The 23796-nt window shown below is 40.9% G+C and overlaps 1 protein-coding gene across 1 annotated transcript in view; it reads left to right on the top strand.

Annotated features, from left to right (window-relative positions):
- The window catches only part of mgat4b (alpha-1,3-mannosyl-glycoprotein 4-beta-N-acetylglucosaminyltransferase B), a 166734-nt gene that overhangs the window by 87954 nt on the left and 54984 nt on the right, over positions 1–23796 (top strand). Inside the window, exons 5-6 of the mRNA XM_030739566.1 lie at positions 10867–10913; positions 11740–11853. Of these exons, the coding sequence (XP_030595426.1) occupies positions 10867–10913; positions 11740–11853 (161 nt within the window). The remainder of the gene's footprint in view (positions 1–10866; positions 10914–11739; positions 11854–23796) is intronic.

The raw sequence follows: 23796 nt of genomic DNA, 5'->3' as shown, positions 1-23796 counted from the left end.
TGTAATTAATTAATCAAAATTAATCGCATTTTAATCGCATTTGAATAGTTAACATGATAAATATTAATTTAAGTTTGGTTAATGAATGAATCAATATACATAAGCTTGAACTTCAAAATATTGCTTATTTTCCCACCAGTCTGCTACACAGACCAATGAAGGGTGGAAGTGCTCCTGTGATAAGCAAACTCCTGAAATTAAAGTTAAGCATCATAACTGGATAGTTTTATTCAACATTAATGTCTCACTTAATATAGTTGGAAATTAATCATTAGCTCAGCTGTATTCCTTGATGCTGAAATGTGTCATGCTTGTTTTAACAGCTTATTTTGAATTAAAGATTTAAAATTAAACCACAAAAAGGAGCAAAAGTTCGTTCTCCGTTTAACCGGCTGCTTTTACACAGCTATACTTCGCACTCACGGTTGCTAGGTGACATGCAGAGGTGAGGGCAGGTGACGCTGATATGAAGGCTAGCCGCTCGCTTCCGGCCTTTGCGGTCTTCGTGGGCTGCGAAGGTCTATGTGGGCCGGGTCCTTCAAAGGATGCGGCCCCTGAATTTTTGACATTGTGCGTCGATATAATCTGTATGCCTGGAACTTGTTCACTGAGAAATGTTCCATGGTGCAAAGTGCGATTAAAATGCGTTAAAAATCTTAATTCGTTATTTTCCCCGTAATTAATTAATCGAAATTAACGCCTTAAAGTCCCACCCCTAGTTATAACTCACTCAGATGATCTCTAAAGGCTGATGTTTGGTTTATTTCAGTGTTTCATTTTTTCGTAAGCAAATCTGTTTGCCTGAAATTAAAGTTAAGCATCATAACTGGATAGTTTTATTCAACATTAATGTCTCACTTAATATAGTTGGATATTAATCATTCGCTCAGCTGTATTCCTTGATGTTGAAATGTGTTATGCTTGTTTTAACAGCTTATTTTGAATTAAAGATTTAAAATTAAACCACAAAAAGGAGCAAAAGTTCATTCTCTGTTTAACCAGCTGCTTTTCCACAGCTGTGCTTTGCACTGTCATGGTTGCTAGGTACGCAGAGATGAGGGCAGGTGACGCTGGTATGAAGGCTAGACCGTCCAATTTCACAGCCGCTCACTTCCGGCCTTTGCAGTCTTCTTGGGCTGCGAAGGACCCGGTCTGCGTAGGACAGGTCCTTCGAAGGATGCGGCCCCTGAAATATGGACACAGCTCAAATCTATTAACTCTCAAGGGTGTAGGGTCTAATTGGCTGTTTTTGACTACGTTTGATTTTCTTTGTGTCTCACCTTAAAAAGTGTTTACTTTGCATTGTTTGGTATCATTCTTTTCAGCGCAGCCTCACACATGTGACTGTAAAGTAATTCTTTAAATTTTAATATACTGTATCAACACATTTGACTGAAAATCACAAACATTAAATCCAAGTTTAAAAAAGTTATAAGTATGAAAACTACAAGCATGTTTAACAAACTATTTTTATAACTTCAAATACAAATATAAGTTGCAATTTTCAAAAATGTATGTACAAATTTAGCAAACAAACCGTGTTATGTACAACTATACGCATTCAGGTGTCACAATAAAATGCCACACAAATTATTTGTGCTGCTCAAAAAAAGTTCCTGTCCTCCACTGACAGAGGGCACCATCACAGGCAACACTCACCATCAATATTGCTGTCTGTCTTTTGCCAACCTTTCACCTGTTCCTCAGAAATCAAATGCCACATGTTGCCATATAATTTTTTGATTGTTTGATGTGGTGCATTTTCCTACCAATAGCAAAGGGGATGTCGTGATTTATTTTATTTGTTTTAGTCACAGTCACTTCCTGCTAGCAAATGTCTTATGTTGCCATTTCTTCCTTACGTGAGGACAGTATACAGGGAAAATTATTGATCATAACTGGTTTTGTTTGGCCTATCAACACATTTTAACTTGTTAACTGGCCGCTCCAAAATCACCAAAAACGCCTGAAAAAGCATACCTAAATTAAATCAGCTGCTCTTCCTGAACTCTTTGGAGTACATGCAAAAGCTTGGGCTCTTTGTGAAGAAGACAAGCTATAATTTTCATTTTTGCAGTCAAAAATGCTGTAACTGTAATGAGTATGTAGCTATTAAGTTTGGAACACAGAAAAATTAGACAATTTTTGCCTTGCCTAGATTTTTCCTGTTTGTTTTCATGTAACTTTACACTGAATGTAGAAGGTATGGATTGGAAAATGTAATGAAGCTGTAGAATGAAGTCTTTTTACTGTATATTTCAAATTTTATCAAGATAGCACAAAAACCTACTGTTTTGTAAAGGTTTTTGTGTGTTGATGTTCAGGCGTGGTCTCACATGTGCCATTTGGAGACTCCGAGCGCCACATGTAAGCCAACCTTTGTTATACAAACTTCAAATGGCTGTAACTCCTCAATGCTTCAACATACAGTCATCAATGAGGGCTCTAATCAAAGCTACTACCCTGAGGAATCCTCTGCTATACACAAAGTTACTGATAATGTGAATTAATTATAAGTATAGGCATAATTATAAATCAGAGGTTGCCCTAATTTGTAAAAGAAGGAAAATGTTTGGCCTTCATTCACCCCCCCCCCCCCCCCCCCCCCAAGTCTATTTTCAGTGATTCCTTCACACACACGCCAAAATAAATAAATTGCATATTGATCAACAGTTACAGTGAAAGTAAACACTACATATACACATAAAAAAAAACCCACAATCCTCCCAATTGTCCTGATATACAACCTACAACCTCCTCACAAACAATTACCCCACCCCCAAACACAAAGGAACCCAAAGTCTACCACAAAGCGAATATCAATAAACGTTGCTCTTAGCCATTGTGTAACCACCGTGAAAGCCCCTCGAGACATACATATTTACATCTAAATGGCATATAATACAAGCACGAACTGGGAATAAAAAGTTAGACTTACTATGAAACGCCTTCCGAGTAACAGCTGTTCGTTCGTGTTCATTCCGGAGCGATAAAACGGTCAAATCAGCAACAAATTTCTCTAATAAATAATAGTCCACTGTCATGAGTCACTTTGTCACTTTGTTGAAGAAAAACAGCCTGTTTTGAGATATTTATACAATCCGTTAGTGAGAAAAAGTACTGTAAACACTCTTGAGTCACTACGGCGCACAGAGTCTTACTTCCGGCTTGACTTTGCGCACGTAATACGCACTCATTGTGCAGCAACTTTGTGGGTCCATGTGAAAACACACCCCAAGATGCCATATACCCATGTGTCAGGAATTTTATTGGCTATACATCTGTGGTTTTAGAATTTGGGTCAGAGCTGACCAATCAGAACGATTGGAGAGTATTTGGGGCATGTCCAGAAAAGTCACATGACGCTGTCTGCTTATTATTGGCTCTGAAAAACCCATTTCATAACATGATTGGTCAAATGAGGTGTCAATCCAATTCCGAGGGTCTACTCTGTCATATAAAAGCATCGTAAGCGCGGACTGCAGCGTTACTGTGACCGTATGAGGCTTCAAAGTCGGAAAGCACCACAAACATCTCGCGGGGGGGACACTGCCAGTTAACAGGTTAAAAACTGGTACATAGTTTGAAATCCGCACTGAGGCAGCGTCCTGCTGCTGTGTCATCTTAAATTGACAATGTTATTTGAACGTGCGGTGCGTCCATCGACCCCAGAGGGTTCAGAACCTGAACTGTGATGCAGGCTGGATTCAGGTTTGCAAAGGGCCACATTTGGCCCACAGGCCTTGATTTTGCCATGTGTGGTGTAAGTCCAGTGGCTTTGGGTTAACTACTGGCTGGCTGTACCTTTGTTGCAAATTAAAAACCATGTTGCCACACCTGTTCCTTTACTGCACCTCCCATCTATCTCCAGTACAGCTACAGTACTAAATTGATTTGATTATGTTCAGTTCAGTCTCCAATAAAGAATCTACGTCGATGTGATGTCCTATGAAGTGATGGAAACGTGTGTGCGGATAATTGGCCATCAGAGTGAGCGTGTGTTGATGTGTGTGCTTCCTTGCATGCTTTCCAAAGGCCAGTGGTTTAGCTAATGAATTTCAGCATGCACACACACACACACACACACACACACACACACACACACACACACACACACACACACACACACACACACACACACACACACACACACACACAAACACACACACACACAGATAATGTCAGTGAGTCTGTGTTTAGCATCCATGCTAATGTTGACTTCTAATTGCTGCAGGGAGGTAAAGCGATGATGTCGTATTTGTGTGTATGTATACGCACTCACTAACACATTAGATCATTAAAGTTAATCTGTGAAATGTGTTTGATGTGTGTTCCTGCTCTCTAAATAAATAAAGTCAGCATGTGTGTATGTGTGTGTGTCTTTGCAGTGATGAAGGTCACACTTTAAGCTGTCTTCTTTTGTTTTCACATTAGAGCTGCAGCTTCTCATCTGTTGTCAGTTCAGCTCATATCTCTTCCTCACGTTTTTTTCAAAGCTCATTTGTGCACATCCAAACAACAGTGTGTTGGTTAATTTCTTTGTGAAATCTCTCTGCACTCACCTGAAAGCCCATTAATTGTGAAAATATCTTTAAAGGAGCTCAGTGTATCTTCCAGAATCCATTATTATTAACTGCAGCCAATAAGCAAACTCATGTCATCATTTTGTTGCCTGTGCCAGCTAGCATCAACCAATACAGTGACAAGATGTTCCGATCAGTTATTTTGCTCTGTTGAATGCACTGTATGTATTTTGTAATGCGAGTGTAGTGTATATACTGTACATGTCAACAAAGTTGACTTGGACAAGTTACAGCTAGCTATAACCCAGCTACCCCAATGACAGCGATGGTTATGTAATGTTAGCTGAATTAGTTAGATGAATTAGCCCTTATCTGCTTGAAACAGTATTTTGCTCCATGCAGTTTGTGCATGTTAGCTAGAGACTGTAGACTCTGGATCTAAAACCTACATTAATTTTACTGACCAGCACGGGGCGGCTCCTGTGGTTGCAAGAAAATTTCCAGTGGTATTAAAGTCTCCCAGGTTTAACCAGTGTGGCCTGAAACTGCGCTGTCACCAGTTTCACACTGGTTAAAACTTGCAGATCAGTTGGTAAATTATAGTCATTATGAAAGGATGATTATCAGGGGAAGCCCATTGGCTATTGACCAGTCAATCATGAGTGGCTCACCAGGTTTGCGTTCGGTGAAAACACTTAACTTGATCTCGACCATCTTTTATACAGAACGTGGTGTTAGCAGTCAAACTAGCGTTAGCTAACAGTCAGTAGAGAGAAACAGCTCGGGGTCACATTTGATCTTCAAACCAACACAATCCCTCTGTGAACTGAATGAGTGCTGATGTTGGCCATAGTTTTACTGACCAGTCCAGGTTGGCTAGATGGGCTTCATTCAGTTAACTTGGCTTTGGTCTGACTAATGTTAGCTAAGATTAACTTACCTGCTAAAGTGGGCAAACTGCTTGATGCCTAATATAGCAGCTAGCTGTCTAACTTCAGCTTGCCTGGATGCTAACATGTCATCTGTGAAACCACATCAGTGATTTTGGTCCTCATGAGGAGTTTGTGTTGGAGTCCTGGGAGATGGTCATTTGGTAGCGTTAGTAATCAGCGGAGTGCATTTCTAAGCTAATATTAGTTAATAATGCTCCCAGATACTGGAATCAGAAGAGCATTAGCGAGGCAAAGTGCTTGGGGTGTAATTTTCTCAGACTTTGAGTTGGTACGGTGTTCTCCACCTATGATTGAGGCTCAGAGCTGTGCAAGCTTACGCAGCAGGAGACTGCAGGGTTTATATGCTGCTGCTGAAGATGCCCTGCTTCACGAACCCAGATCAATTTCAGAACCAGCAACATTTCGCTTAAACACAGAGCTTTGCTGGTTCCATCTCACCACATTTCCTTTACAGTGTATCACAAAAGTCAGTACACCCCTCACATTTCTGCAGATATTTAAGTATATCTTTTCATGGGATAACACTGACAAAATGACACTTTGACAATGAAAATTAGTCTGTGTGCAGCTTATATAACAGTGTAAATTTATTCTTCCCTCAAAATAACTCAGTATACAGCCATTAATGTCTAAACCAGCAGCAACAAAAGTGAGTACACCCCTAAGAGACTACACCCGTAAATGTCCAAACTGAGCACTGCTTGTCATTTCCCCTCCAAAATGTCATGTGGCTCGTTAGTGTTACTAGGTCTCAGGTGTGCACAGGGAGCAGGTGTGTTCAATTTTGTAGTACAGCTCTCACACTCTCTCATACTGGTCACTGAAAGTTCCAACATGGCAAAGAACTCTGTGAGGATCTTAAAAGACAAATTGTTGCTCTACATGAAGACTGTTATATAAGCTGCACACAGACTACTTTTCATTGTGTCAAAGTGTCATTTTGTCAGAGTTGTCCCATGAGAAGATATACTTAAATATATGCAGACATGTGAGGGGTGTACTCACTTTTGTGATACACTGTATTTTCTGTTCTGCAGTTTAATTTCTATCTCTGTTTCTCAGCTGGGTGTCTGATTTTGTTATTCCTCCAGGCTGATATAATATTTAAAATCCTCTTGAGGTTCCTGTCTTTATCTCGCAGACACAGATTCCAGCTTTCTTTGCTGGATTCAGACAAATGAACATTCAAAACTTGGCTTTTAAACGCAGTTCAGGTTTTTGGGTTTTGGATAAGTGTGGAGTGAAGTTGGTGTCTCAGCAGGGTTTGTTTGTAAAGACAAATAACAAGCAGCAAAAGCACTTTAAGCTTTTAAAGTGGAGAGAAGTGTAATATGAATATTACATGACCGAAGCATATTCCATTGAAAATGCAGAGGAGCACATAACCCAGCCTAACCTGGTGTCCAAGCCCCCTGCAGATGTTATGACACACAAACAGGTCTGCAATCGTCTCCTCTGTTACCTGATGCAGAACATCTGCAGGGCTTTGTTTTCAAAGACAAATGCATAAAATGTTTGGAAAGATGTTCTGTGGTGTTTTTTAACCATTTAAAGTGGCTGTAATTCATACTTTATGATACTAATTAAAGACCAGGAGCTGCGCCACCACAACAAACATGGAAGAGAAACGTCAGTAAACCAGAATAAATATGTGCAATGGTCCCTGGGTTTGGGTCGTGTTTTCTGTTTGGTTTCAACGCTTCTCTGAGTTTTGTGTTATTGTTAAGCTGAGCGTAGATTGTTTTCTTTATTGTTACTGTGAGTCTTGGTTCCGTTGTGATGTTGGTGAGTCTGTTTTTACTTTAGGGTTTCTTGAGATGAGTACAGGTTTGTAATATCTTGTGCTCTGGTTTGCACCTAGTCTATTTTTTGCAGTAATTGTGATCTTGTGTGTCCCTTTGTGTCTTTTTGTCTCGTACTTCTCGCTAAGTGTTCAGATTCATGTTGCGTTTGTGTGCTTTGATTGTTTTCTAACTCTGAAGGGGTTCCTGGGTTTCTTTGAGTCATTTGTTTTGTGTTTTCCTGTAGCAGTGTTTCCTGGTTTGAGTTCTTTTCTTGGTTTCAGGTTGGTTTGTGTTTTACTCCTTGAGTCCTGGTTTATTCCTGCCTCTCGTATGTTTCCATATCTTCATCTCTGTGTCAAGTTAGTCGTGTTTCCCCTAACTTTGTTAGTTATCTCCAGCTGTGTTTCCACCTGTTAATCCCCTGGTTGTCCTGTGTTTGTATAAATTGTCTCAGTCACCCCTCATCCTTTGTTGAGTGGAGTCTTGTTCTCCTCCTGTGTGTTGGTCCCTAATCAGCCCAGATTTTAGTTCAGACTTCATGACAGGATCCATCTCAGCGTGAATTAGATTTGGCAACAACTTCAAGTCTCTCTTATAAGTGGACAAGTTTTCATTTTCATTTTGTAAAAAACATGTTGTACTTTCAGTGTTTGCTTCATCAGCTAGAGGCTCTAATGGCGTCTGCTTCTTGTTAAGACTGAGCTCTGTGGTAAACTCCACCCAGCTGGCACCTCCACAACGCCAAAACAAACCACAAACGCTGTGCAGAGCCTGCTGGAAATGCATGTGGCCGTGCTGTGACCTTCAGAGCCGAATGACTGGGTCTCACAGGGAGTCCATCTGCACCGTGATTGGCCCGAGCTTTGATGTGACTGATTTCTAAAGTTGTTGTTGATGTTTGAGTGTGAACAAGTGTGTGTGTGTGTGTGTGTGTGTGTGTGTGTGTGTGTGTGTGTGTGTGTGTGTGTGTGTGTGTCTTTCTAGGTTTCTGCACATTCATTAACTCAGTGTGTGTGTGTGTTATTGTGTGTAAAAACAAAAACTGAGGGGAAGCTGAACACCCTGTGTGCAAATACTTGGGCATGGACATGACTGTGTAAGACAGAAAATATGTTTTGGTGCCACCTGTTTCCAAAATGACCACAAAGGAAAGCTAAGCAACATAAAACAGCTGCACAGTGATGCACAATTACTGTACAGATATGAGCAGTTGCTGCTAACAGATGTTAAAGAGTCACAAAGAGAAACAAACACAAAGAGACCCACAAAGACTACAGAGAGATAACTAAAAAAACACTGCTGAGACCCCAAACACCAAACTTATGACTATTACTATATATAGTTTTAGCAGTGTGCAGCCTCTACTAGTTAACTCACTTTAAACATGCAAATATACAAACATAAACTAGGAAATTAAATCAGTGGTTTTGCTCGTTATGAAATAACTGATTCCTGCTGTTGTTTAATGATGTGTTAGTTCTTGGTTTGTGAGTTTGTAGTTAACCTTTGAAAGGTGATTCAAAAGTTAAGAATGATGCTGTGTTTTTACTCTATGTGGTTCCAGTAGTTTGACCTCTACTGTTTGGCCCAGTTCTTAGTGACAGGGTGAAGAGAGAGATGCTTGCAGTGTTGCCTGAACTCGGCCTTTATGCCCTTTGTAATTAGACAGTGAACAGAGTGAACAACAAGGTCTTGAATAATCAGGCCCATCTTATCTTAGAGACCTCATATATATATATATATATATATATATATATATATATATATATATATATATATACAGGGGTTGGACAATGAAACTGAAACACCTGGTTTTAGACCACAATAATTTATTAGTATGGTGTAGGGCCTCCTTTTGCAGCCAATACAGCATCAATTCATCTTGGGAATGACATATACAAGTCCTGCACAGTGGTCAGAGGGATTTTAAGCCATTCTTCTTGCAGGATAGTGGCCAGGTCATGACGTGATGCTGGTGGAGGAAAACGTTTCCTGACTCACTCCTCCAAAACACCCCAAAGTGGCTCAATAATATTTAGATCTGGTGACTGTGCAGGCCATGGGAGATGTTCAGCTTCACTTTCATGTTCATCAAACCAATCTTTCACCAGTCTTGCTGTGTGTATTGGTGCATTGTCATCCTGATACACGGCACCGCCTTCAGGATACAATGTTTGAACCATTGGATGCACATGGTCCTCCAGAATGGTTCGGTAGTCCTTGGCAGTGACGCGCCCATCTAGCACAAGTATTGGGCCAAGGGAATGCCATGATATGGCAGCCCAAACCATCACTGATCCACCCCCATGCTTCACTCTGGGCATGCAACAGTCTGGCTGGTACGCTTCTTTGGGGCTTCTCCACACCGTAACTCTCCCGGATGTGGGGAAAACAGTAAAGGTGGACTCATCAGAGAACAATACATGTTTCACATTGTCCACAGCCCAAGATTTGCGCTCCTTGCACCATTGAAACCGATGTTTGGCATTGGCACGAGTGACCAAAGGTTTGGCTGTAGCAGCCTGGCCGTGTATATTGACCCTGTGGAGCTCCCGACGGACAGTTTTGGTGGAAACAGGAGAGTTGAGGTGCACATTTAATTCTGCTGTGATTTGGGCAGCCGTGGTTTTATGTTTTTTGGATACAATCCGGGTTAGCACCCGAACATCCCTTTCAGACAGCTTCCTCTTGCGTCCACAGTTAATCCTGTTGGATGTGGTTCGTCCTTCTTGGTGGTATACTGACATTACACTGGATACCATGGCTCTTGATACATCACAAAGACCCACTGTCTTGGTCACAGATGCACGAGCAAGACGTGCACCAACAATCTGTCCTCTTTTGAACTCTGGTATGTCACCCATAATGTTGTGTGCATTGCAATATTTTGAGCAAAACTGTACTCTTACCCTGCTAATTGGACCTTCACACTCTGCTCTTACTGGTGCAATGTGCAATTAATGAAGATTGGCCACCAGGCTGGTCCAATTTAGCCATGAAACCTCCCACACTAAAATGACAGGTGTTTCAGTTTCATTGTCCAGCCCCTGTATATATATATATATATATATATATATATATATATATATATATATATATATATATATTGTCTTTATAATCTTTGCAGTCTCTTTTCTATTCTACTTATACTGTATTTATTTAAGTGTTAGTTCATGTGCAGTATTGCTGTTGGTTTGTATGTGAAATATCGAGGGTCTTAGACCTATGAATTTCATTGCTCATAGTGATGAGCAATTGTTACCTGTACATGACAATAATAAACCAAACTAAACTAAACATGTTGTTACTGCATGTCAGTAAATTGTGTCTTTGCTGTCCTATAGTGTGGCTTTTGTCCTTGTCTCTCTGTGCTCTCCTTCTCTTTTCCCTTTCCCCTCACCCCAAACCGGTCCTGGCAGGTAGCTGCCCCTCTCTGAGCCTGGTTCTGTTGCAGGTCTTGTCCTGGTAAAAAGTTCTTTGCCCACAAGTGCTGCTCAGGGCATCACCTGATTGTTTGGGTTTTCCCTCTAATATTGTCAAGTCTTTACAAGTGTACCAGGGTATTTGAGCTTTCATGGAGAAACAAACTACTTTTCTGTGTTTCAGGCTGATCAGCAGTACGCCAGCAGTGTAGCAGACAACCTGAAGCGCCTGTAAGTTAACCTGTATGACAGGGATCCTGGAATCCAGGCCTCGAGGTCCGGTGTCCTGCAGTTTTTAGATGTGTCCCTGATCTAACACACCTGAGTCAAATATAGAAGTCATTAGCAGGACTCTGGAGAACTTGACTGCATACTGAGGAGGTAATTCAGCCATTTGAATCAGGTGTGTTGGATCAGGGACACATCTAAAAGCTGCAGGACACCGGACCTCGAGGCCTGGATTCGAGGATCCCTGCTGTATGACATGTCGTTACTACTGCAACCACCATGAGTGAGTGTGTTTGTGTGTGTGTGTAATCTCTTTTATTGACCAGTGTTCAATTAGACTGGGGATATTCCTTTATGTACTAGGCACCATTAACCTGGATATACACAATAAATTTAATTTTATTAAATTTAATGTAACAAATTTGAGGAATATAAATCTACTGGATGAGCGTTTGTTGATAAAATGATACACATCAACATGACGATTTCTATATTAAAATTATTTGAACTTGTTTAATTTCTATAAATGATGGTGAAATGTTTTAAATCCAGTTACGATCTCGTGCAACTTATTGTGTTGGGGAAACGTGAACGTATTTTATTGTGGGAACAAGTCACTGTTTTCACTGGACACATTACAGTCTGCGCAAATACATCTAAATAAAGTTATTGTCATAAGACAATAAATTAGAGTGTGTGGACTCACAATTTGTACAGTTGTGTAATTGTGCTAGTGTATGTTTATTTCATCCTTTCCTCACTTCTTAGAGGAAGATGAAGGTTTGTTGTGAATACTGTTCATGCTGCGCTCTCTCTGTTTGCCTCTCAGTTTTCCAACAGAGATTCAGTCTGGTCTGTTGGAGGTCGTCTCCCCATCGGTCCACTTCTACCCCGACTTCTCCCGACTCCGAGAGTCATTCGGAGACCCGAAGGAGAGAGTCAGGTCAGCAAACGTGTGTGTGTGTGTATGTGTGTGTGTGTGTGTATTTGATAACTTCCTATAAGTAGCTATAGATTTTTATTTTCAGAATCAGGCACACTTAAGCATTTAGATCAGTTTCCCTAAATAAGTCTGTCACGAACTGGCTCAGAGTAAGCGATGAGGAGGGAGTCCACACAAGAGGTTTACCTGGCAATAATTGACCTGGTAAGGTCAATTATTAAACGTAGCCTAAACCTAAGAGAAACATCACCAATGGGTTGATGCAAGATTGTGTGGAAGAGAGAGAATGAGCAGTTCATCTGGGCCATCTTTTATAGCCTGGAAGACACAGGTGAGCCATGTTAACAGACGAGCCTCCCATGCCAGCCAATTATCAGAAAAAGGCCAGGCCAGAACTCTCCTCACAGTGGCAGGGCCATCACAATACAGACACATTATATGAATAGAAGACATGACACTCAGTGAATCCTGAATAGAAATCTATGTGGAGAATTCTGACATACCAAAGATTACAGTGGTTCTGCTCCCAGAAGAACTGATCCATAGCTGAAACATGAAACATATGAGCCAATCTTGTTGATGTGCTGTGTACAGTAGAGTTTCATTTATAGTTCTACCACCTTCTGGTGGGAAAACTGAATGAATTCAAGGAGAAACACATATTTTACATATTAGTTCATGATCATCTGTAGTGTTTTTATAGTTATAGTTCGCTGGGCCCATGCAGCCAAATTAAAGCTGCTCTTATCTAAACCTGCTGTGGACACTCAAAAAGCCAAACTGTACAAAACTGTCCTCATGTCTCAGTCATGTCCTCAACTCAGGGTCCCCACAAAGATAGATGTACAAATCCATGCACCAATGAGGTGTGTGTGTGTGTGTGTGTGTGTGTGTGTGTGTGTGTGTGTGTGTGTGTGTGTGTGTGTGTGTGTGTGTGTGTGTGTGTGTGTGTGTGTGTGTTAAACATCTCCCCAGGCGTCTGTCAGCCTGTCGTGGCTAATTCATGAGTCTCTGAGCAAGATACATATACACACACACACACACACACACACACACACACACACACACACACACACACACACACACACACACACACACACACTTAAATTGGTCCTCTCGCCTTCCTGTCTCCTTGACAGAGCCATCTTAACACGCACACAGATCTTAGCACACTTCGAGGGTCAATACTCATATCGAAGTGACATCATTTTAGTTAATGAACTGCTGCTCCACCCCTTGGCCCTGTTCCTGTGGTAACACTGGATAGGGAGGGAGGGGAAGGAGCCCATGAGGTAGAAAAGATGATGATGGAAGGGCGCAGAAAAAAGAAAAACACCTCAAACTGCAGTTTGAAGCTTGTGGAATCATTTTCTCCTGTGACTGAAGTAATGAGAGGAGGTCACACACACTCTGGTGGAAAAACAGCAGCAGCGGGTAGTTGACTGTCACATCTCTGCAGAGGAACAAAAAGAAGAAGAGCAGCATTCTTCCTCTTCCCTTTGGGACTGAGAGAGACCAGGAGATCTTCTGGTTTCATGAGTTTTTTTCTCTCTAGTCACAAGTCATCTTCAGTTCTTTCCTGGAAAATATCAGCTTTCACAGACATGATGCAGAAATAAAATCTGGCTGTCAGAGCATGGGCTGCAAGTCTCGTGCTCGACTGATGGAAGGAGCTGAAACCTGGGTTGAGTGATGCGCCCGTTCTGCAAACAGCAGGAAGTGAGATAATTTAGTTTGCCAGCTGTTGCAGCTCAGGGAGGAGATCAAACAGTGAGATATAGACTGCTGTCATTTTCATCAAACATAACACTCTTTCATTGAGTCATAACTGGTAAAATCCAAACACAAAACATGCGTTTTTAGATTCAGTATGAAAAGATCATCAATTCAAATGCACATCAAAGATACATCCAATAATACAGTGCATGGAAACACTGACCTTAGCTGCTGAGAGATAATGGTCCTGTTTCACAGACATACAAAGATCACATTAAGATGTTAGAGAGGTGGGGGTGGCATGAGCTGGCAGTTTGTCAGCCAGGAAACCTCCTTTCCAGGTTTTTTTTTTTAAATGGGGGCACCGGGGGGGGGGGGGGGCAAAGGACTATATAATGTACAAAATACAGTATACTGCCAACAATATTCACTCGTCTGAAATTGTCCCAAATGCCTTGCTATGCTTAAGCATTAAGAGTTGCTTTCACTGGAAGTAAGGGGCCGAGCCCAACTCCTGAACCCCCACCACCACCAAACTTTACACTTGGCCAGGGGTAAAAGTAGTTTTAAATTCTTGCCGGTACTATGACAAAAACTATATATATATATATATATATATATATATATATATATATATATATATATATATATATATATATATATATATACTTTACTGTTGCCTACTTGTATCTGGGAGAAATTAGAAGCACTTGAAAATGTGGAATATAATTTTTCAATTGTTAAGGAACTGGGATGTTTGCACACACTGTACACTAACACAACTGATGACCACCTCCACGCATTCTGCCTCTGTCCACCAACACAAAACTTCTGGAAAGAAATAATCAGCAAACTTTCTCAAACCTCAGTCCTCTTGGCAACCACTGTGTTTTGGAGGTAAATGCGCTCTTGTGTAGCATAAATGAAATCTCCGGTTATATGCGGTGTTTTCGAGCTGTGCTGTGTTGTTGAAATTGAGCAGAATAACATGAAACAAAATTAGTTAATCTCTTTTTGCTTTTAATTGGGATATTTTGTAACGAGCAGACACATTAACCTGTTAACTGGCCAATATCACCAACATCACCTGAAAAAGCTACATGACGCCCTCTGGTTATTATTGGCTCTGGAAAACCCATGTCGTAGCCGGTTAACTCGCCACGACATATGTAGTTTTTTATATGGCAGGCTAGACCCTCCCACTTTGATTGACACCTCATTCGGCCAATAAAACCTGAGGGCGTCATGTAGCTTTTTCAGGTGATTTTGGTACGACCAGTTACATGATTGGCCGAATGAGGTGTCAATCATAATGAGAGGGTCTAGCCTGCCATACAAAAAGCACTACAACGTTGTGGCCAGTTAACAAGCCAAATGTAGCGGTGAATGTTTTACATGTTGGCCGTTGACGAAAGCCTCGAGCTTCGAGGGGAGAGAAGCTAGAGAATTGAGGCTCCAGCATATCACAAACAGTTCAGAAACAATTTGAAATGAGAAAAAAAAGCTATTTATTAACTGATTAAGTCGTGTTTTAGACTACTTATTGCTAGCGGATCTATTCTGACCCAAAGCGCAGCCGTGACTGGTTCTGAATGACGGCTTTAGAGCAGACAGCTGCTCTCCCTCTTTCAGGTACTGCGTACCGGCGCAGAATCTTTTAGTAGTATGCGGTGCCGGACCATACTTTCACCCCTGCACTTGGCACAATGCAGTCAGACAGGTACCATTCCCCTGGCAACCACCAAACCCAGACTCCTCCATCAGATTGGCAGATGGAGAAGTGTGATTCATCCTTCCAGAGAACACATCTCCACTTTTCTAGAGTCGAGTTGTGGCGTGCTTTACACCACTGCATCTGATGCTTAAGGTTTGGATGCAGCTGCTCGGCCATGGAAACTTCATTCCATGAAGCTCTCTACTCACTGTTCTTGAGCTGATCTGAAGGCACCTCTGTGCATTATGACCCTCAGCATCCTCTGACCCCACTCTGTGATTTTATGTGGCCTACCACTTCATGGCTGAGCTGCTGTCATTCCCAATCACTTCCATTTTGTTATAATCCCACTAACAGCTGACTGTGGAATATCTAGCAGTGACTGGACTTGTTGCACAGTTATCATCCTATCACGGTACCATGCTGGAATTCACTGAGCTCCTGAGAGCGACCCATTCTTTCACTGATGTTTGTAGAAGCAGTCTGCATGCCTAGGTGCTTGGTTTATTTTGAAAAACTTTATAAAGTGGTGAAACAAATATTTGTACTCATAAGTAAATTCATAAACTTAAGTAATAATATAAGAGATTTAGCACCTTAGTAGCTAAAGTGAAAATATTAATTTTACATATTCATATAATCATCACATTAATGTTGCTGCTGGTGATGATTAAAGTTATTCAACTCCTGCTGGGTAGCTTTAATAATACAGTAATGTATATCAGTAGATTGTAACACAATATGGTACAAGCACAGAAAGAAATAAACAAAATGCCGAAGAAGGCTAGAGAAAAGCATCGGGCAACAACTGAACAAAGTTTTAGTCAGATGAATATAAAAAATCCGTGGGACACTATGAAACTAATCACTAATATGAACTCTAGGAAGAAACAGTCAATTATTTTTAATGAGTTCGAAAAAGCAAATAGTTTGAACAACATCTTTTTAAGATTTGATGCACAGAACGTATTTACTTCTGCAATGGTGGAAGTTGTAGATCAGGTTGGATGGGAGGCAGACAGTGTAATAATCGACCTGAAGCAGGTGCAGTCAGTCTTTAGAAAAGTTTCTGAAAAGAAGACTATGGGCCCTGACGGCCTGTCGGCTTCACTGTTGAAACGCTGTGCGGATGAATTAGCTGATGCCTGGTGTCCAATTTTCCAAAAGTCACAGAGTTGTGGAAAAAATCTATAATTATTCCTATTAAAAAGTATCAAGTCCTAGTGAGAATAAAGACTTTAGGCCTATTGCACTAACATGTGCAATAGGGGGTGTCCCAAGAAGCGGTCAGTTCTCCTCTCCTTTTCACCTTGTATACAAATGAATGCAGAGGGAACCAGATCAAAAACCAGGTAATCAAATTCTTGGATGATACTATTATACTGTCTGTTATGAGCAAATAACTGCCCATCTCTTTACCACAAGGAGATCAAGGACTTCAAAGTGAAGATCATTATCTGATTTTGAACATTGAAAAAATGAAAGAAATGATATCTGACCCTAGAGGAATATGTGAACATGATCCTGTTGTAATTGATGGATGTACAGTAGAACAGGTCAGCACATATAAATACTTGGGCATCTACATGGACACATTTTTAAATGGGAAGAACATGTTGACTTCTTCCTTCGTAGATTGAGACTGTTTGGTGTGAGTTCCAAGGTTATGGGTATGTTTTATCATGCAGTGCTGGAAAGCTTGATCAGATATGGGATGGCAGTTTGGTACGGCTCACTTACAGTAAAGGCAAAATCAAAAATCGGGAAACTTGTAAAAATTGCCATGAAAATTGTTGGAAATAAGGATTATCAGTCACAATCACAGTATGAAACAACTGTTGTACAGCAGGCTTACAGGATTATTAAGGATTCTTCCCATACCCTCTATACAGAATACGAGCTGCTACCTTCAGGAAGATGTTACAGAGCTAGTAGCTGTAAAACAAACCACTATAAGCTCTCGTTCCCCCCAACATCTATTGGACTATTGAACAAAGACTCAGCACTGTTTAAATGGCCTCAAGCCAAATCAATATGCATTTGAGCGTTAGAGATGAACTTCTATGAACTTTTATTTATTTAATTATTTATATTATTTTAATTTCCCGTATTATTACTTGATCATTCTCTCTGTTTTTAGTATGCAAATTGCAGCTGAGTAACACTGTTTGTCCAAGACAAATTTCCCATTGCAGGGCAATAAAGTTTATTTGATTTGATTTGATTTGAATATTTATATCTAAAATATTCTGTAATAAAAGTTGAATGCAGCAAAATCTGTAAACAGTTAAAGTTCAAGAGAATCCCATTAAAAGTTTGGTCTGAAGGCCTGATCCTGCTCTCAGTGTGAGAGGAAGAAGGTGAAGTGAGTCAGACAGGCGCCCTTGCATGCTAACTGCTGCTCATTGATGCTCCACTTGTCTGCTCATGATAACAGCAGCGTCATTTATTCATATTTATGGCTCCATCTACCTTGGTTAAGGTTAGGAGGTCTGCTTTAATTGAGAAAAAAATCTGATTATATCCATTCAGTGTAACTGTAAAGATACTTTTTACAGAATAAATTTGATTTCAAACCTGAAAACTGGTTGTTTTGTCTTATTTTGGAACGTTTGCATGTCTCCTTCTGGTTGTTTTATGTCTGTTTGTGGTCATTTTTGGTTGTATTGTCTGTTTTTGTGTTACTTTCATACCCTTCATTAGTTATTTTTGTTGTTTAGAGGTTGTTTTCATGTCTTCTTTGGTCTTTATTTTCCCTTTGTGGTTCTTTAATGCCTCTTTGTGATTTAGTGTTTTTAGTGTTAGTCTCTTTGAGGTTTGATTTAGTAGTTGAAGTTTTGATTCTGGTAACTTTATTATTGGTTTTATAATGACTTTCAGTTTTATGGTATGATTGTCTTTTTGGTTTCTGTCTTTACTTTTATTTACTGTTATTAGTCTCCTAAGTCTTTCACAGTTTTTTCCCTTCTGTTTTGTCTCTTTATACCCTTTTCCTTCTGTGTTTGTTTAGTTCCCCAGTTGTGCTGCTGTATTTTTGCTCCTAGGTTTTCCCCAGTTTAACTTCTTGTGTGTACATATGGCGTCCAACTTGTAATCCCTTTAGTATTTATTTTTGGATATTTTTTGTTGGCTAAAAAAGGCTTGTATTTTGTTTCATGTCAGCTGGTTCATTGTCCTGCATGTGGGTCTTCTTCATGTCACCATTCATGACACTGTGCGTGTCATGGGATGATTGATGTTCATGGAGAAGTAAACAAGAACTGCATTGTGTTTTCCACTTATTTTTTTCATAAAAAGGACAGGAATTCTTTAGGGGTTTAATAAATAGTTTGTTATTAATATGAAGCAGTAGATAAATTGTGTTGTTTCTGTTGCTTCATGCAAAAAACACCTGGAAGTTTTGATTTTACTTCTGAACTTTCAGGATACGCAGAAGTGGTAAAAGTACATGCTTTTGTCATTTAGGTAAAAGTAGCAATAATTGTGTTAAAAATATTTTAAAGTTGAAGTACTGATGCAACTTTTTTACTCAAGTGTAAGTGAAAAAGGACAGGAGTTAAACTGGGAGTCAGCAGGTGTGGGAACCCTAAGATCGGTTCTAGTGGTGCAGCATGGTGCAAAGAATAACTTTGCAAGTCACAATAATTTCTCCTGTGAGACCCAGTAGATTTTCTTTGTGTACAGGCTGTGATCAGCTGGCCTGTGCTGCTGCTCTTTGTGGAGTTACACAACTGAATTTAACAAGATATAAGTGATTTTACATGAGGAATCATGGCTGATTTTCCACCACTACACAGTATCAAGCTGGTATAAAAGTGGAAGTTTAGATTTGGTGACTGAATTTAATCAGCTTCATCAGCTTGAATCCAAACTCACCACTGACCATAAACACCACACTGACCATGTTCCCCACACTGACCATGAACCCCACACTGACCATGAACACCACACTGACCATGAACCCCACACTGACCATGAACACCACACTGACCATGAACCCCACACTGACCATAAACACCACACTGACCATGTTCCCCACACTGACCATAAACACCACACTGACCATGTTCCCCACACTGACCATGAACCCCACACTGATCATGAACACCACACTGACCATGTTCCCCACACTGATCATGAACCCCACACTGACCATGAACCCCGCACTGACCATGAACCCCACACTGACCATGAACACCACACTGACCATGAACCCCACACTGACCATGAACCCCACACTGACCATAAACACCACACTGACCATGTTCCCCACACTGACCATAAACACCACACTGACCATGAACCCCACACTGACCATGTTCCCCACACTGACCATAAACACCACACTGACCATGTTCCCCACACTGACCATAAACACCACACTGACCATAAACACCACACTGACCATGTTCCCCACACTGACCATGTTCCCCACACTGACCATGAACCCCACACTGACCATGTTCCCCACACTGACCATGAACCCCACACTGACCATGAACCACACAGTGACCATATACACCAGACTGACCATGAACCCCACACTGACCATGTTCCCCACACTGACCATGAACCCCACACTGACCATGAACACCAGACTGACCATGAACCCCACACTGACCATGAACACCACACTGACCATGAACTCCACACTGACCATAAACACCACACTGATCATGTTCCCCACACTGACCATAAACACCACACTGACCATGTTCCCCACACTGACCATGAACCCCACACTGACCATGAACACCACACTGACCATGAACCCCACACTGACCATAAACACCACACTGACCATGTTCCCCACACTGACCATAAACACCACACTGACCATGTTCCCCACACTGACCATGAACCCCACACTGACCATGAACCCCACACTGACCATGTTCCCCACACTGACCATGAACCCCACACTGACCATAAACACCACACTGACCATGTTCCCCACACTGACCATAAACACCACACTGACCATGTTCCCCACACTGACCATGAACACCACACTGATCATGAACCCCACACTGACCATGAACACCACACTGACCATGAACCCCACACTGACCATAAACACCACACTGACCATGTTCCCCACACTGACCATAAACACCACACTGACCATGTTCCCCACACTGACCATGAACACCACACTGACCATGAACCCCACACTGACCATGAACACCACACTGACCATGAATACCAAAAAAAACAAAAAACCCCACAACAAAAAAACCCTTTTCTTCTTCTCCTTTGTCTTTACATCTTTTTCCATGTAGTTTCTCTCCCTGGGAAATACAGCAGCAGTACCTCTAGCTAGCAGACACAGTGTGGCAAACTACACACAAACAGTTAGTGTGATTGCTAATATTTATTGAGGTGTTAGAAACATTACATTTAAAATTACCTGCCACTTAATAAACGTTACTCCCTTTATGCTCGTTCCTCTTTTGTTTTACAAACTAAATGCTAAAAACACCTCTCCCAGTCATTCTCTCACTTTAACCCCTGAGTATAGCACTATGGAGTAAGCACCAGGGATGGATACATCAATAGGATTGTGTTTTATGTTATTGTTCCCTCCATTTACAAATTGGTTTGATTTTTGAAGGCGTGCAATGACAGGAAATAATAGCTCAGATGTCTTAAACTTAAAGTAATGAGCCTGTTTTGAAAATGTAAGGAGGAGAAAGTACAGATATTTGTGTAAAAATGTAGGGAGTTAAAGTAAAAAGTTCAAATAAATACTCAAGTACAGATACTTAAAAATTCTCCTTAAGTATAGTAACAAAGTATTTGTGCATGATTACTCCTCACCTCTGACAACAGGTCATCTTAAAGGAAATCCTATACAGGAAGGCGTTCATATGTTCATTGATTCAGTCTGTCTGCTGAGCTGAATATTGTAGAAACTTCAGTATTTCTTATTCATGTATGAACTTAATGAAGCTTCTTTTAGTTCTCAGACTGCTGGAGTCTGCTGCATAAACAGATGATAAATGATAGTATAATAAAACCTTAGCTGTAATAATGTTAAATGTGTCCTCATAGGAGAACTTATAGTAAAGAATTAAAGGCTTAAATGTAAATAAGTGATTATAAGTGATACAGCTACAATATGGCATGATTACGTATGTTTTTATCAGTTTTGAATTTTGTGTGTGTGCTCTTTGTCTTAGACGTAATCTCAGCTACATGAAGCGACCTTTAAAGGGCGTTAAAGATGAATGACATCTTTGTGAGAAACTCTAATTTACTAATTAATAATTAAATGATGGGCAGCACAGCGTGCAAAGACTATGAAAGCACAATCATTTCTTTGTGGTCATGCTGCTGCTGTTTTTGTGCAAGAAGCTGCCAGAGAATGATTTTGTTATCTGAAAACACTTGATTCTTTGGGTGGAGAACCAGCTGACTCTCCCGTTTGCCTTAAATCGCCTCGCTGATCGCCGCGAGGGAGTGCGAGACAAGAAAGCCTCTGTGTTAACGTTACTGTTTTGCCATAAAAGCCTCTTTTCCCTGGCATTGTTTCTTAGACCTCAGTGGGATTATAAAAAGTCTATTGACTCCCAACAGTAAAAAAGAAAAAAAAAAAAAAGCCTTTAAACTGCTATGTGAGGAGATGAGCGGGAATCGTTTTTTTTTATGGCACAATAAAGAGAGACGATGGAGGCATGGATGGGTTTTCTTCACTGAAGGAGGGAGACCTCATGTGTTTATCACATGATACACAAACCCCTACAAAGGCCATTTTCTAATACTTTTTTGTTTTGACCCTGAAATTTATGCAGTGTTTTTCTGGCACGCTCATCATGTGCTCCTGGCTATTGCTCAAAGCTGTCAACCTCCACTGCTCAGTGTGGATGGATAGATGAGGAGTTTATAGGTTGAAGCTGGCCAGTGTTTTCTAGAAGACTTTCTGAGGTTTTATAAGATGAAATCTGGAAAGCTACCTGTTGGTTTAATACACCAGGGTGAGGCAGATGACAGGTGGAACAGATTCATCACTCTTCATTGACATGATCTGATTTATGAACGACATGCTTCTGTATTACTGTGCCCACAAAAAAGAATGAAACTGATGTTGAAGTACCAAAAAGCTGAAATTCCACAAGTGTCCAGTTAAACTCAGCCCCCATAGACTCCTATGGTAAAGTGTCAAACTTTGAATGGCAGCAAGAGGGAAACAAAGGTTTACAGGATGGTAGTGAGACCTGCTGTGATGATGGTTTGGAGACTATGGCACTGACACAAAGGCAGGATCCCAAGCTGGAGGTGGCTCAGGTCGGGTGGTTCAGAGGCTGAAATGGTTTCAGGAAAAGAGAAGATCCATGGATGTAGTGAAGGAGGACATGCAGAGGGTTGGTGTAACAGAGGAAGATGCTGGGATAGAGATGGAGGCAGATGATCTGTTGTGGTGACCCCTAAAGAGAGCAACTGAAAGAGGAAGACGACGAAGACAGCCTGCTACAAAACCCTTTGTGGTCCCCTTCATAACAGCTGGATTAATTAATGTCTCACAGCTGATTCATAACACACCTGTTTAAATAAAGTTTGCATTATTAGGGGCATGGCCTTCGAGACTTACAGGTGGATGTTGACACAGGCGGGTGTAGCTGCTAGCTGTCTGCTAGGTGCTAACTGGAGTCCCTGAACTGGAGCCATTTGGAGCATTTTTAATATGAAGATCTGACCAATAATATGGCTGCTGTGGCCTCTTCGGACTAACAGAGTGTACAAGAAGGCAGAGCTCCAGTTTGGGTGACGTTACTGAGCACTGATTAGCAGGTATCTGTGACTGTGGAGCAGCTTGATAACCAAACATAGCACTCCACTCTGTTGTTCTGATATGGTCACTTCTGGCTCCAAAAATGATTTTTACTTTAAAATAGTAAAAATCATTTTTGGATTGCAGAACAGTATCATCCAGATACTGTTCTGCAATCCAGTTATTAACTCAATATTATTAATTATCCATCCATCTATTTAATTCTGCTTATCCCTTTCAGGGTCACAGGGAGCTGGAGCCTATCCCAGCTGGGTGAGAGGCAGGGTACACCTGTACAGGTTGCCAGCCTGTCACAGGGCTGAGGCAGAGAGCCAGACAACCATTCACACTTATATTCACATCTATTTCGAATGACTAATTAACCTAACCACACTGACTGCATGTCTTTGGACTGTGGGAGGAAACTGGAGTACCTGGAGAACCCACACAGACACGGGGAGAACATGCAAACTTCACATAGAAAAGACCGCATGGTGGATTCAAACCCGGGACCATCTTGATGTTCTGCCCCACTGTGCTGCCTCTATAATGAATTATAATTTCATTATTTTGGCAGTAAAATAGCAACTAAATAACATTCATGAAGTGTTAATGTACCGTTTATTAATGACTGTTACAGTTACCAGTGTGTACGTTTTATAAATGAGGTTTTCGTAGCTTCACTATTAAATAAAGAATTTATGATTGCAGCTGTGAGACAATAATAAGCAGTAATGTAAAC

This window comes from Archocentrus centrarchus, chromosome 10 (assembly GCF_007364275.1).
Source record: "Archocentrus centrarchus isolate MPI-CPG fArcCen1 chromosome 10, fArcCen1, whole genome shotgun sequence".
Lineage (NCBI taxonomy): Eukaryota > Metazoa > Chordata > Actinopteri > Cichliformes > Cichlidae > Archocentrus > Archocentrus centrarchus.
This window is presented reverse-complemented; position numbering and strand designations above follow the sequence as displayed.